The sequence below is a fragment of the Protopterus annectens genome, chromosome 2.part0 (assembly GCF_019279795.1).
Source record: "Protopterus annectens isolate FY-2018-M chromosome 2.part0, PAN1.0, whole genome shotgun sequence".
In the NCBI taxonomy this organism is placed as follows: Eukaryota; Metazoa; Chordata; order Ceratodontiformes; family Protopteridae; genus Protopterus; species Protopterus annectens.
In genome coordinates, this window is record NC_056728.1 from 56,805,070 (window position 1) to 56,821,157 (window position 16,088).

Here is a 16,088-nt window from a genome sequence, read left to right on the forward strand (position 1 = left end):
TGAACTTTTATTACGAGTCTGGGAAATCTTTGCACTAACCTTGCAGGTATAAAAGTTTTTGGAGATCTGTCTAGTAGTGTTTTTTCTTACAGTTACTTGACCCATAAACTCAACTACATGGTCACAAAACTAAGACATTCCTTTGCTTTTATATGTTTGCAGAATCATTGATATCATACAGTGTTCACCTTGCCAGTACCCATCCTTACCTCTTACTTCCTTTTTCAATCTACCCGGGGTGAATTTATGAATACCCATCCAATTGTCTGATTTCTTCTTATGTTGGATAGTGTCACATTGCTTGATCTGAAGAGGATTTTTTTAAATTAATGTGGTGCAGCGGTAGCGTTGTTGCCTCACAGCAAGAGGTTCTCCCGTTTGCTTCTCGGCTGGAGTGCGGGGAGTGCCTTCTGTGTGGAGTCTGCATGTCCTTCCTGCGGTTGGGTGGGCATTTGAAAAACATGTGTAAATGGGCGTGCCTTAGTTGAAGGTTGAACGTTGAGCTGGCACCTCGGCGTTCATGAAACTCTATTGCCAATCATTAGCAGACTGGAGTTCTGCTGTGGCGACCCCTAACTGGGAAAAGCCAAAAGACAACAACAACAAACACATTAAAAAAGTGAAATCAGGAGAGGAAGGTTGCTCCATAGAAGGGGTAGTCACTGTGCATTGAATCTACATCTCTGATGTGATTTATTTATTTTCTGAAGCAGGTTCAGATCTTTGGTTCTAGTGTTCACAGCACTGTTTGATTTCTGGAGAAATTAGAAGTCTTAGAATGCCAGATCCATAATAGCCCTCCCAGAAGGTAAGGCACAGATCGTCCCTAAAGAATACGTAGGACACTGAATACAGGGACAAGGGCTTCAGCCTCTCTTGATAGCGCATGTCTTTTAATCCCATGATCTTTTTGTCAGAAACCCTTGGGATCACTCTGCCTGATATGTTTTAGTCAGGTACATCCTAAAGGGGACATTATATTCTATGATGGGCCTGATAAGTGCAGAATATAGAAAAATCAGGACTTCTCTGGACAGAGGAAATACCCTTTGTAATTAATGCTGCCAGATAAAAAGATTTCCCGACCACTGCTGTAACATGATAAAGTACAGCCACATTACAAGGTCTGTCAAGTCTTCTTTATTTTGGAATGGAGTGTTTTCTATGCTATAAGTTGAGTGGATGGTTTGTTTACCAAATGCAACAATATTACATTTTTAGCATTTAGTTTTAGCCAATCATCGGAGGACCAGCAGTTAACATGTGTACGTTCTGCATATCAAACAGGATTTAAGTATATGCCTCAGTTTACTGTTGTTGGCAAATATGTTTATCCAGAGTTGCTGATTTTTGATTTGGAGATCAAAGAAATATATACCAAAGAGCAAAGGTCATAGCACAGAAACCTGTGGTACCTCACTGGTTACTTTTATGCTCTCTCTGAGGGTGTGCCTACCACTCATACAGTGTGTTTCTGCACTCAGCCATTTGGGCCTATATTAGATCACCAAACGCTTAAAAAAGCGAATGGTGATTAATCGACCCTATGTAAGCGAAAGCCAAGAGAAAAAAAATCTCTGTTCCAACAAAAAAAATAAATAAATAAAATAAAACACTTTAAACATTACATTAAGTGGGGGGCTTTGCCCCCCACACCCCCGATGTGGGGGGTGTACCTTCCACACACCCCTACTTAAATATACCAACCTGAGACCTCACTACAGTGCCAAAAACGGCAAAGTAATGAAGTGGCCAAGCGAATTCTTTCCCAGGGAAATAATTCACTTAAAAGCCACTTCAATATATTGCAATTTCAGTGTTTTAAGTTCGACCAAGATGCATTCAAAAGTTTATGTCTTCGGTCTTCTAATAGGGAACCCAGCCATTTAACTATCCATCTAATTACACAGGGATTAATTTGAAGCTCATTTAACTTGTTGATAATGAAGTTTCTCCCTTCTCTCTCTCTCTATTTTTGATATCACAGAATTTCTCTTTAATCTCTTCCTGTACTTTGTCTATTTCCATTAGTTTGACAACTTACTCATTCTCTGACTTCTGAAGAGCTGAGATGTTACCAGAATTAATGGAAAGGTTAGTCCCCACAACTTCCATTCTTTTAACATTATTTTTATATAAATTCCTCTACTGAACCACTTAGTTTCATTAATTCAGTATACATCTTGCCTGTTTGCTCTTGTAAGTTTACTATATCCACACAATGGCACATTTTCAGATCAATATTAGATTCTACATTGTGCTAAATTTCTGGAAATGAATGAAACTCCTTTTTTATCTGACTACTAGACTTCTTATTTTAACTTTTCTAACACCAAGGCAAGGTTTGCCCTGTGTGAAAGATCTTGATGATAAAACTTACAAGAGTAACAGTTTAAAACAAACATATCCATGTGCAAATTTTACTACACATACTGTTATAGCTATTTCACAGGTTCAGTAATCCCAGCCACCCCTATAATTACTGTTGAACAAGTCCTCTCAGCCATCTCAAAAGCTGAGAACATCTCGGCCATGAGTCCCGATAATGTACCAGATTGCTTGATTATCAGTACCAAGTATAACTTAAGTGAAACCCTATTTAACCTCTTTAATCTGAACCTCTCTGTACTGGTTGCATTACTGAAGCCTGGAAAACAGCCATGTAATGCCATTACATAAGGATGGTCCAATCATAGATCATGGTAACTATAGTCCTGTTAGTCTCACTAGCCTCATATGTAAACCTATGGACCATACTATATCAGATGTCATTAATTCAGATATTAAAAATCTCTTAATCCTGGACCCTCACCAATTTGACTTTGTTAGAGGAAAGTCAAGCTTCTTTAACCTCATTAATGTCTTTGCAAAATTAATCAAAGCAGTGGATCGATGTTATGCAGTACATAAAGCATATATTGACTTGGCCAAGGCCTTTGGCATTATTCTCCTTGCAGGCATTATTAACAGACTTGTAATCATTATTTATTTATTTATTTAACATTTGTTTATCGGGAAATTCCGACTCGGAACAAAGCCAATTTTCAGTGGAGGCCCGGGGAGAAATGCTCCAGATGCATGTCTTTGTAATGTGGGAGGAAACCAGAGCAACCGGAGGAAACCCACACAGATGCAGGGAAGACATGAAGACTCCGCACAGAAGGTGCCCCAGCCAAGAATTGAACCAGAGAACCTCTTGCTGTGAGGCGACAACGCAACTGCTGCACCATTACGCCATCTATTATATAAATTATAATTATTAAAATTATAATAATTATTATATTATATAGACTATATAAATCTTTATGCTGTATGGTGGATAGCTAACAGGTTGTCTGACAAAACCCATATGGATAGAGTAACAGGTGCCACTCCTGAAAGCAAAAAGTTACCAGTGACATACTACGGGGCTCAAGTGATGGGCCAGCTCCTATATGGCATCTGTTTTTCAGACTTTCAGGCCACCACTTTTGGACTGTGGTTAGCAAGTTTGCAGATGGTTGTAAATCTGGTGCTGTTATTCAGACTTCAACTGCCTCACAATTGCTCCAACATGAGTTCATAGGTTCATAGGTAGGTACTAGGCTATCAGCCCAAGGGCCTACATAAGCCTAGCCAGGAAGGTACCATAGCTTTCGCCACCCAAGAAAGTTATTTTCCTGTGCCACTGTCCAGCAGAGACACAGAAGTGATCCCCGGGGTGTACTTCCTATTTCCCATCCACTCATCAATATTTTTCTTGAAGAATGCTAATGAAGAACTTTGCTTGACATAGATGGGTAGCTTGTTCCAGAGTATAGGAAGTCTTTGGAACAGGAATCTATCCCTCCAGTGTATCCTGTTTATTGTGCTGACACGGTTTAGGTCCCTAGAGCGTGTAGCTTGGAGGGATTGGGATTTCTTTAGGTGTAGCATGTCCAACAGCTCTGGGTTTGACATAGCTTTATATGTTAGGCAGAGATCACCTCAGAGTAGGCGATATGCTACGGAGTAAAGCTGGAGTTTTTTGAGGCGGTCAGTGTAGGGCATTTGTTTGAAGCCAGTAATCGTCTTTGTGAGGTACTTTTGTGGCCTTTCCAGCTGCAGATGTCTTGTGAGGTACATTCCAAAAGGGGCGTTGTACTCTATAATGGGTCTAATGAGTGATGAGTAGAGGGGAACAATGACCTCTTTTTTCCTGGATGAGAACCCTTTTATGATGAGGTGTACCACGTAGAAGGACTTCCTGACTACTGTGGCGATGTGACTATCAAAGGAGAGACTACTGTCCACCTGGGTCCCAAGGTCTCTTATCAAGCATTCTGTGTTAAGTAGATTGCTGCCTATGTGGTAGTTCATGGGTACAGAGTTTTTACCAAAGGGGATGACACTGCACTTTTTGGCATTGAGCTTGAGGCCATGGCTCTGACACCAGGCATCTGTCTCAGTGAGGCCCTTCTGTAGGATGTCCACATCATTTGGGGACTTGACTATGGCTCCTAGTTTGCAGTCATCTGCGAACTTAGTCAGCCAGAGGCCTTCTGTGTTAGCATGTACTTCAGAGAAGTAGATACCAAACAGGAAAGGTCCCAAGATGGAACCCTGTGGCACTCCACTTGTCACTGCCTTGAGGTCAGATTTGGAGTCTGCAACTTTTACAGTGTGGGTCTGTCAGTGAGCCAGTTGGCAACCCATTTTGTGATGTAGGGATTTATAGTTAGACCTTATTAACAGTTGGTGCAAGGGTAATGACCTTAAATTAAATGTTAAAAATGTAGCGTAGTTCATTTTGGTAAACAAAACATTTTGACATAACATATAGGAGACACACCTATCCAATCAGATATTATCGTAATGGATCTAGGCACTCTTGTTGATAACTCCTTATTGTTTGTCATCATGTTTCCACAGTAGTTCTGAGAGCCTTCTATCTAGCTCATTTAATTTACAATGACATCTCCACCTGATCCAAAGCTGTCTTAATTCCCTTTACTCATGTCTTGTCAGACTCAATATTGAATGTAATTCACCTTTTTGTATCCATTTGTCTAAACATGTCACCCAACTTGAGAGATCCCAGAAATTTATAACTAAAAGGACCAGTGGCCTCAAAAATGCTAGTTATCAGGATAGTCTAGCAGTCCTCTCTATTTTCTCAGTCTCTTATATAGATTGCTCCATGTGGATCTGTGTTTGGACTTTTGAGCCATGAAAGATACAACCTTCTTTGACTTTCTATTCCTTCACAGAACAAATATTACCTCAAATACCCGATTAAAGTAACTTAACCTATATCAACAGAGAAGTTAAAACATATTGTCATGATGGAGTTATATCCTAATGTACCCCTCACCTCTGAAACAAACTTGCACTGCATGGCAAACACAATAGCACCCTTGCTATCTTCAAGGGAAAACTTTTATTATTGGATGGGCATTCTTAAATTCTTCCCTTGTCTATCCTATACTGCACTCCTTGAAGCTGGATGGAGCTTCTGAGTCTTTTTGTTTTGTTTTTGCTAGGCTTGCAATGGTCTGCTGACTGTTTGCCTAGTACTTACTGAGGCCAAGAAGAGATTCTCTGCAAGTAAGACCCAGATGCAAGGCAGGAAACAGTTGAAGTAGACACAAATTGCCAGCACCAAATTCAGTGTAAACCATCAAAAAGCATCCAAAAGGCTGATAAGTAAAGTATATACACTTTTATTGAATATAATATACACCCAGACTGGTTTCAGCCAACAGGCTTTCCTCAGTGGGAATAAAAGAATGCTTTTGAGGAAAGCCTGTTGGCTGAAACCGGTCTGGGTGTATATTATATTCAATAAAAGTTTATATACTTTACTTATCAGCCTTTTGGATGCTTTTTGATGCTTTACACTGAATTTGGTGCTGGCAATTTTTGTCTACTAGTACTTACTGAACCTATGTTGTACCGTCTTGGGAGAGAACACAACTCCACAACCTCTCAGTTCAGCACTAATTATAGCCATGCGTGGCACATTTAGCTTGAATTTCATTTACACAGGCATTTACCTGGCCTCCATTACTGTTAAAACACATGCTCTCCTGAGTCTCTCCTTCATATATTTTACTTTTGCAGGACTTTATTTCTCACATAGCCTTTTTATTTCTCAAATTTTATCATATACATCTCATTTTCCTCTGTTAATTCTTTTTAACTATGTAGTAGTAATTTCATTTAGTCTGCGCTCATCTACAGTTTAGGAAAAGGTTATCTTATGAGCTTAATTAATGAATCATGCAACTTGGCAAATTCACAGTCTGTTGCTGTATTCTTCAGATCAGTAAAATAAAATTGTATAGTCTGAATAAGACCTTGAGCCATTTTAAACCACAAATATTGAATAAATAGCACAAGGTAATTCCTTAACTTCTGTGTTAACACGGCTGTATTGTCTTTTACCTCCTCAAGAAAAGTAAAATAGTTAAACTCTTTCAATAGCAACATATATGAATGTAGCAGACTGGACGATTCCTGGCATTTTCTACTACATTGCTTTGAATTGAGAGAATTCATGGCAAGTGCTGATGCTAAGCCACTGCATTAACATTTAAAGTTATATACTGCATATTGTACAAGCCACTTACCTACATATTTAATATGTTATCGACTCCTATCTGTCATTAACCATGTACCATGCAAGATTCCCTACCGAGTAGTGCACTAGGATGTGTTATGGCCTAATTAAAATAGGCCACACTTTAAGATTACTGCATTTACACGCGTCACCCAAAATCCTGACTGCTGATCAACACAAGGACACTCTTTTGATTAGAGAGGGATCTATGAATGAGGACCCTCATGCATACTACAAAAAGCAACATATGCAACTTTGCATAGTTCATAAGCTGTCTGTGAAACCCAACAAGGATTTTCAGGGAAAATAAAACCTGAAGGTGTAAACTGTCACAGTAGAAGCATTTAATTTTCATCCTCTTGCAAACATGCAGAGAGCTAATCCATTTTGTACACTGTGTGCTGCAATGCAGCAGTCAATCTGAGCAAAACAATTACGGTTTTACTTGAAACAAATAGGACTTTTATGCATGTATATGGCATTATATGTATACAAATGTTAATTGTATTCTAGCTTTTACTGTAGATGCAGTTCTGAAGCCTGTCATCTTCCAACTGACGTTAATAAGAAACTGCTAAATTTAGGTCTTCTTTTCATTTTTGCCTTTAGGCACTGCATTGAATGTTACTACTTAAACTCAACGGGCAACTGTGAAAATCAGTGTGAAAATATAACTAGAATCACCATGGCGGACCATCTGAATGGTGCTGTACGTTGTAAGGAAAAAGATTCTCAGGACTGTTTTATGCATTTTGAGATGGTGATGAAAGATGGCATAGAACAGTATGATGTGATACTCCAAAAAGACAGAGGTAGGTCAGCTCTTACATGTTTGTTTTCATATCACATAAATATCATTATTCTTCTCTGTTCTTTCTGCTTCTTCCATAAACTACAGGAAATGCCACCTAATGACTACATGTCATTGTGTGTTTTAGAGTAGTGAAATATGACACAGTTTCTTAGCATCTTGCTGCAAGACATCTTTGTCCAGAGATTTCTCTGTGTCATGAAGTAGCATTCTGGATCAATAATTTATAGATTAAGGCTTACAGATAGAGATGGTTAGGCTGCTAATTTATGTTGGAATGGATCCCAGAATGGACTAGATAAGGATGCCATGACCAGCATCATTTACCTGCTATCTGTCAGGTAATATGAATGGTAGCAGTGGGTTCAAGACTGTGAGACAGTCTTTTGAAGTCCATGAGACAGTTAGGAAGCCGAGATGTAATGGTCTGCTCTGCAATGTAAAGAATGACAGGCTTTATAATAAAATGATGACCAGGTGGGCAGCCATGATTCAGTGTATGTAGTACACCTCTGGGTCTCTTTTGTTACGTTCCAACTATATACTCAATGCATTTTCAGAAACTGCAGAATCAATGCTTGGCTATCCTGCTAGGTTAGGATACCTTAGAATAAATAAGTTATGGATACATGACACTTCAACCTACAACAGTATGCTAAACCTTGTTTTCCTGAATTATCCAAAGCAAAACTCCATACACCAAAAATGTAGGCCATCAAATGATGTTGTAGCCCCTTTGAGACTTCTATATCATGCACAAAGTAATCATTAATAATATGTAATGTGTGGTGGTGGGTTTTTCCTTTCACATCCATACTTATTATGACAGGTATACCCTGAAAATGTTATAAACTGAGCTGGAAAGTTATTTTGTTCTGGGTGGAATAAACAAATAAAGAGATCAGGGTACACTGGTAAGCCTGTATGTCTGCCTGTTTTGCAAAACAGATAACCCATTTGTTTAACTGCATGTAGTCACATTCTGAAATAATGCACACCATCACTGAGTCAATGAATGCACGTGAAAGTTGGTGTACCTCACATTATAATTGCACAATTAAAAGAAGATTGTGAATTGTTTGCTGCTTGCTTAAGTGGTGAAATAAGGTATAAGGTAGCTGTCCTTACACCTGTGAGATTTGTTTTGAAATCATTTAACACAATTCCTAAAATGACTTGCCCTGCTTAGAAAATGTCTGCAAGTAGCTAATGTAGAGATTTCACTTACAGCTGGGTTACATTATGCCTAAGCTGACAAGTTCTTTTCTTGCTATTTATTGAATTATAATAAAACACCAGTGAATAGAGTGGTCTGAAGCAGGGGTGTAGGCAGGATTTTCAGATTTGTACTCACAGCACCTAGAATGCTGCCCCCAACAAGCCACACCCACAATCCACACCCACATCTACACATTGTTGTCCGTGCACTTCCTTAAACTGCTGACCAGGCCATGCCCCTTGCACAATGCTGCTCCCTGAATGATCACTGTCAGCCGTACGCTAGGATGGTAATTACTTACATGATGAAGCAGTTTGAGCATTTCATATCTTCATGGGTCAAAAAACAAAATACCTTCCCATTTAAAATTTTGCAGACTTCATTCCAATGGAGTTGTACCCCACACACATCCAAACACACACGTATATCAGTTAAATAGAAATACCAAGGCACACACATGTATACCAGTGTATGCACAAGCACAGAAATTAAACATTTTCCCCAGTGACTCCTTCAGTACTTTTATGTATGCACAAGCACTAAAATGAAACATTTTCTCCAATGACACCTTCAGTCAGGTTTGTCCATGTATGCACAAGCACCACCAAATGTCATCAAAATGAATCATCCCCACCCCCCAAGGTTCCCTTAATTACTTTTCCATGTGTGCACAAGCACAAAAACAAAACATTTTCCCCAATGACTTCTTCAGCAGTCTGTATGCATAGTAATCACAAAATTACATCAAAATGAATCATTTCCTCCAAGGTTCCCGTTTACTACTTCATATTAATGTTCACTAAACTCAGCACTTCTGTAGATTAACTAGGCTAAAATTTTAAACATCTAAGGATGTAAAAGACAGAATACATTTTTTTATTCAGTCTCTAGAAGGCTGACATGCCCAAAACACGTTGTGATAAGATAGTCTTACATTTTTAGTACACATTTTTAGTTCACTTTTATTTTATAGGAACAATCTGACTGGAGTTGCAAAGCATCTATCATGCCCTGTGGCAGTAGTAACAGGGAAGCAATGATTTAAAAGCAAGATATTAATACAGTGCATGGCTAAATGTAACCAAAGGGCTACATTCCAAGAAGCAAAAGAGGATGAAGAATGTAGAAACTTGATAACAACTAGCAGTATTTGCATATTCATGTAAAAACCTTTTGCTCTTTTATGCTTTGTATGGGAATGCCCTTTTGCACTTAATCTCTGATGCATTTTTAAACCATAGGAGACATCTTAAAAAATGCAATTTCCTCCGTTGGTTTTAGCCATGTCTCAGTTAGTAAGACAATATCTGGCTTGTAGAGGGCTATCAGGGCATGGATTTTGTTCAGGATGCTTCTCATATTTAGGTTAAGGAAAAGGAGGGAGTTTTGTTGCCTCTGGAGTAAGGAGTTGGCTTGATTATGGCTTGGGATGATTGGTGTGCTGTGCTTGGACCTGGATTGAGATATATGTCTCCACAGCATGCAAGTTTCTTTATTATATATATATATTGATATAATTTGTTAATCTTGATGTATTTTGGTGTGTTTTAGGGAGGGGTAGGATAATTTAGTAGGTTGAAACAAGTTATATGGATGATATATAGTTTGTGAGGGTTGGAAAAGGTGTGGAGCTACATGAAAGGTTGGTTGGGCTAAGTAATAACTGTGGGTTCCAGTTTGTCTGAAAGGGGTTATATTGTGTTGAAGTTGAATATGATAGGTGGTGAAGGTTGATAGGAGGAGCATGGTAGTAATAGGGGTTATACCGAGTAGGGTTTTTTGTAGGAGGTTGAGTGGTTTGGGTGAGATTATTAATAGAGGGTGCTTAGAAAGTTTGGTTGCTTATAATAGATATGTAGGAGAGGAGTTATATATTGATATATCACTAAGTAAGATAGGTGAGGGTTGTAAGAGTGGTAAGTGGCAGGGGAGAGGAGTGGGGCTGTACTGGAATCAGAGTGTATATTGGTTAAAAAAAAACAATCTGCAAGTATAATATTATACATGGTGAAATGAAATTAGCCCAATACAGAAAAGGTACACATCAGTATTGCCTTATTACTTTCTACGAGGATTTCCACTTTCCAGCGGTACTTTAATTCACCGGGAGAGGGTTAGAATAATAAGAATAACACCAAATTTAACTTTTGAACCTTTTCAGGAGACAAATAGAGCCGGGGATAGGGAGGCATAGCTAAAAACAGGTCAGGAAATAGGTAGGCTAAGCATTCATAATATAGTGCTCACTTAGGTATGTTGCCCAACAAAATCACTGGTTTAATCAAATAGTAGGCTATAATTGGTTAAGGGAGATAAAACGTTTATCATACTTTATAACTGTTTGAATGACTAAAGAATGGTTTCAATTGAGCGCTATGATCATTCCTGATAGCGGCTTGTTCAATCATCTACCAATCATGCAGCTACTAACTTGGTTAAAGGTAATGAGGAATGCATAGAGGGAATTTTGAACTTTAATGTGTTGTTGCATATTACAAGAGAACATTCTCTTACAATGCAATACTGCAGTTTGTTCATTAAAGGGAATTAGCTATACATTATAAGGAATCACCGGAAGTAATAGATGACTAGCAACATAAGTCTGTAGTACTAATCGCAGAGCTGTTCACATGCACAGAAGCTAATTAGAGATACAGTTCAACCTAGCATACAACACTATATAAAACAAGTTGTCTCTAAATCCACCTTTGAGTTTGGCAGGAATTAAATACAGCTAAAAGACCTAACTCAGAAGTTCAAATCATAGCACTACCCTCCTCCAGTAGATAAAGCACAGATGCACCCTTTACGAAGGCATGACATGACACAAGTAACTCTACACAACACAGTAGTGGTCAATTTTACATGCGAGCAGTATCCATCATTGAGTAATTGATTTAAAACAGTTTCTATATCTATTTCAGATACCACAGTGAATATTGCCTAGATTGTAGTACAGATGTTACATAGGTGTTGTTAGACATCAGTCACATTTCTATTACAAATTAAGAGCAGAACACCTTATGAGCATTCTATCACAAAGCTGCCAGGCTCGGGATGCAGAGGGAATTTTGAACTTTAAAGATGGCTGCAAAACCAGCCACTGTGAACAGAACACCAAAAATATGGTAAGCACTTCATCATTCTTTAATAAAGAATTGTTACAGACAGTCGCCAAATATTTAAAAGTTGTTATTACCATATTTTTAGTGTTCTTCTCAACGGTGGCTGGTTTTGTTTCAAACATACGACTGTCATAATGTTTTGTGTGTGCGCGTTTGTTCTTTGGCGGGTTTTACTGACTAGTAGTCAGATTTTAAAAACACCACAGGCCACTCACTGCTCAGTTAAATTATTTTCTAGATGGGATTGGAAAACAATCAGTACATAGTTATTACCGGACACCGGGCAGTTGAGAGGTGTGTGCCTTAGTCTTCTCATCTGCAACCGCCAGTCACACTCAAATATTACACCTAGATGCACTTAAATGTGATTTTAAAGAAAGAAAGCCGTTTGTCAAGGAAAATAATACTAGCATGCATGCAGCTCGCGAGTGGTATGCAAGCACATGAAAATCCAAAAAAAAAAAAAAAAAAACAAATGCTCTTGCAATTTGCGAAGTTGTGAAAATCAGCAAAATTGACCATCAACTGCCACTAGTTCACTTCATTGTATACTACTGCATCTGTGATATTATTACCAAAAACTTAAAATAACTTACATACAAATGATTCAGGTACAAATCTCTGCAGCAATACACAATATAAAGATAAGCCGAAGCAGGTCAAGTGGAACTGGAAGTTGGAAGATTAGACTATCATGTACTCTCTCTATTAATATTTGCTGTCTACTCCTACATTCTCACATTCTCTCTCACAACTAAAGCAGGAGTCTGGACCAATCAGCAGCCATTGGTTTGTAGCTAACAGGCTGCTGACTTCACAATCATGGGTCCTACAGCCAGCCAGATTCTACCCCCTACTCCAGATAAACTGTACTGGAATGCGTACAGTCAGTATGCCTCCCAATGTCCCTGGTCTGAAGACACAGACCACTTTAGCAAAAGCTGAGCTGCAAGAGGAACAAAGGAGACATAAATGACTTGACAAAGTATATTTGTGTGAAATGTATAAATAAGAGCATGAGCCTCTGAATAGAGTGGCTGATGTTCACCTCAAAGTTGTGAAAACTCAGATGAAAAAATTGTTTAACAAAGGGTTGCAGGGTCAAAGCCCATTATGTGATGTACATGGGCGCTTCACCCACACAAAAATTGACATCAAAATGTATTTTCAATGCCATTGCATTTCACTTTTATATTGATATTACTTTTTTTTTTCAATTTTCAGTTAGAGAAGTGCTTTTGGTTTGTACTTTATCTATGTACTATGCAACAGGCAATTATCATTACATACATATCTGCACAAATAAGATATTGTCATTCTAGTTACCAGTGATCATTACCTCTTGCACATACACCATTTACCCCTACTTCTTTCTCACCTTTCTTCATCTTACTAGTCTGTCACTGTGTCATATAGGTATTAGAATCACATATACTGAGTCACTCTCCATCCCCCTCTAGTCTTTTAATTTTTTAAAATTTCTTGTCCACGTCCTCTTTGATTTTAGTTCCTTTTAATCTGCCTTCTTTACACAGTGTCCCCAGAATCATCCCTAATCATCTCAATTTCTTCATAAACATTTTCTTACATTTAACTTTCATGCTTGCCTACAACATTTCACTGCATACCTATCTTCACACTGCCCTTAAGCATTACCTCTCTTTGAGCACTTCCTGTATGTACCACTTTCTGAACAGTATCAACAGTGCCTACCCTGCCATAATCCCCTGTCAGCATTTCTGTCACTGAAACATTCCTCTTTTCACAATCAGGTCCACTGATCTGGTATAAATATATTGGGTCTATATTATATTAGTGAACATACTGAATTGCGAATGCTATATAATCGACCCACAATCCCCGAAAACCCAAAATGTTGAACACCTGGATCAGCGATTTTTTTTCCCAGGGAAAAGAAATTGCTAATCGGTAAAAAAAAAAAAATTTAAAAATTAAAAAAATGAAAACATCCAAAGACAAAATAAAGTTGGGGGCTTTGCCCTCCACACCCCCCCCCCCACTTAAATATACCAACTCCGAGATTGCAACACAGTGGAGGAAATGGCAAAGTCCTGAAAATGGCCTAGTGATTTTTTTTTCCCTAGGAAAAAAATCTCTGTTCTGTGCTTTCAGAATTTTGCCATTTCACGTAATGACGTTCGACAAAACAGCGTTCGCAATTTAATTTGTTCGCTAAAATAATAGGAACCCAATATATTTACTGTCAACCCATACTTCATCTTCCCCTTCAGGCATAGGTATGTTAAATACACTGCCTCTACCTTCCAGTTGCCTTCAACCCTCATTCCGATCTTCACCAACTCTGAAGGTGATCTGTACCACAGCTGTACCATCCTTTTGCCCTGGTTCTCTGCTTCTTTCATCCAGCCATCATCCTATTCTTTTCCTAGTCTATCTGTGCAACTGACTGTCTCCCACATCCTTTTGCAAAGCCTTTTCCAAAATCAAACTCACTTCCTCCAATGCTTTACTTTCAAAATGAATTTGCAACCTCATTATTTCTTCTTATGGATTATATTTTCTATAACAGACCATGTCTAAAAATGGGCATGGAATTTTGTCCACTTTCCTTAATTGACATCACATGCATATAGAACATGCATTTTTGCCAATCCATTACATCTATCTGTCTGTACTGTGTCTTAATCACCTCTTTCAGTTCTTGGCCTTTCCTTCTCCCTCCCACTACATCAGCGCTATCTTCCTCATTCCTGTCATCACTGCTTCTCTGAGTTGCAGATGCATTCACAGTTTCCTTAGCTCTATATGGTAAGTCAGTTTCATTTGTTGAGAAAACTTGGACACCATTTATTCTCTCTTATCAAGTCACCAGCATTCTTAATACCCTTTATCATTTATTCTCTATCATATGTCACCCCCTTACTCAAAACATGGAATATCTGCAGAATCCCCTATTCTGCATTAGCTTTCTTTTCCCGTTCTGTCTTGCCTATGATAGCCTGTTTTTACATATTTTCCTTTTTTCCACACCTGCACATTCTTCCAACACACTTCTTAATATAACCTCTGTCCCTGTCATGTGTCTTTGTAAAGTAACTCATAGTGCAGACCCCACCCACACTGACCCATCTAGAAGTAGCAGGTCTGCTTACTACTTACCATTCACCCCTCCTGTAGCACTCATTTGCTGGGCATCCCTAGAACCCATAAATGATTTGGCACAATAACTTCATTGTAGTAAATTTGGTATGTTTTTCCTGCCACACACTTCCAACAAAATCTTCTTCATATTTTATCCATTTTCATCCAGTTGCCATGGAATATATATCAACAAATATATAATCCTTGATAACCTGAACATTTTTATTCCCCCCAACCTCAGAAATAGTAAAAAGTGAAGGCTTCCATTTTGCTGGTTTTACCCCAATCCATTCACAACTCCCTTCAAATATTTTCCCTATCTCCTATCATGGTACTGGGCACCCAGAACACGTCTTTCCCATTTCACCTTCCTATTTCAATGCTTCCAAAACTTTCCTTTACCATACCATAACATAACCTACCATACCATACCTAAATTGTAATGGACAGTCTTTAATTATCATTCCTGCCACACTCCTGAATCCTTCTTTAGTTCACATCAGTTTTTCTATACCTTTATGTGGTTTCACTAAAACAAGCCACCAACATCGTCTGTATACACAATGACTTTTTATTCTACCCCTTTCTCTCAGTCCTTCAAAATAATGCATCCTTAGTTATAGAGAGGTTAGGTGGAGTTAGTGGGTTAGGTTGAGGGCCAATCAAGGTAAAGGCTTAAATGAAAAAGCTTCTCTAAGACCAGTTCGAAAAGGACGAAGTTTGAGAAGCTGATAATTATTTTATTGTTTTTATGTTTTAATTATTTTCTACTTTGATTAATTAATACATTTCATACTAATAGGAACTGATGCAATGATACATTGTTACGTTTGCTTGCCTTTGCATGCTGAGGGTTGAACTGTGATACAAGACATGATACAGTGGATATATATATATATATATATATATATATATATATATATATATATATATATATATAATATTTTATTGATTTTCAAAGACAAAACATAATTTCTACTAGAATACAAATGAAAAAAAGACAAACTATATACAATATATACATATAGCCTATATGAAAAAAAATGAGAATAACAGAGTTAGAGAGAGGTGGTTGCACATAACAAAAATATCAGTGAAATTTCTCCGAGTACTAAAAAGATGTGGCGATCTTTAAAGTCTCAATGAGAGAAAAAAACTTTCTTCCAAGGATTGTTGATCCATTTATTAGGGAAGATTCTTGTTTCTTTTACCTTTGTTTCCATATGTATT

General features: G+C 38.1%; 1 protein-coding gene across 1 annotated transcript in view; it reads left to right on the forward strand.

Moving 5' to 3' along the window:
- The window catches only part of LOC122792954 (integrin beta-2-like), a 1,413,174-nt gene that overhangs the window by 1,265,437 nt on the left and 131,649 nt on the right, over positions 1–16,088 (forward strand). The window contains exon 14 of the mRNA XM_044060545.1: positions 7,190–7,392. Coding sequence (XP_043916480.1) covers positions 7,190–7,392 — 203 coding nt within the window. The remainder of the gene's footprint in view (positions 1–7,189; positions 7,393–16,088) is intronic.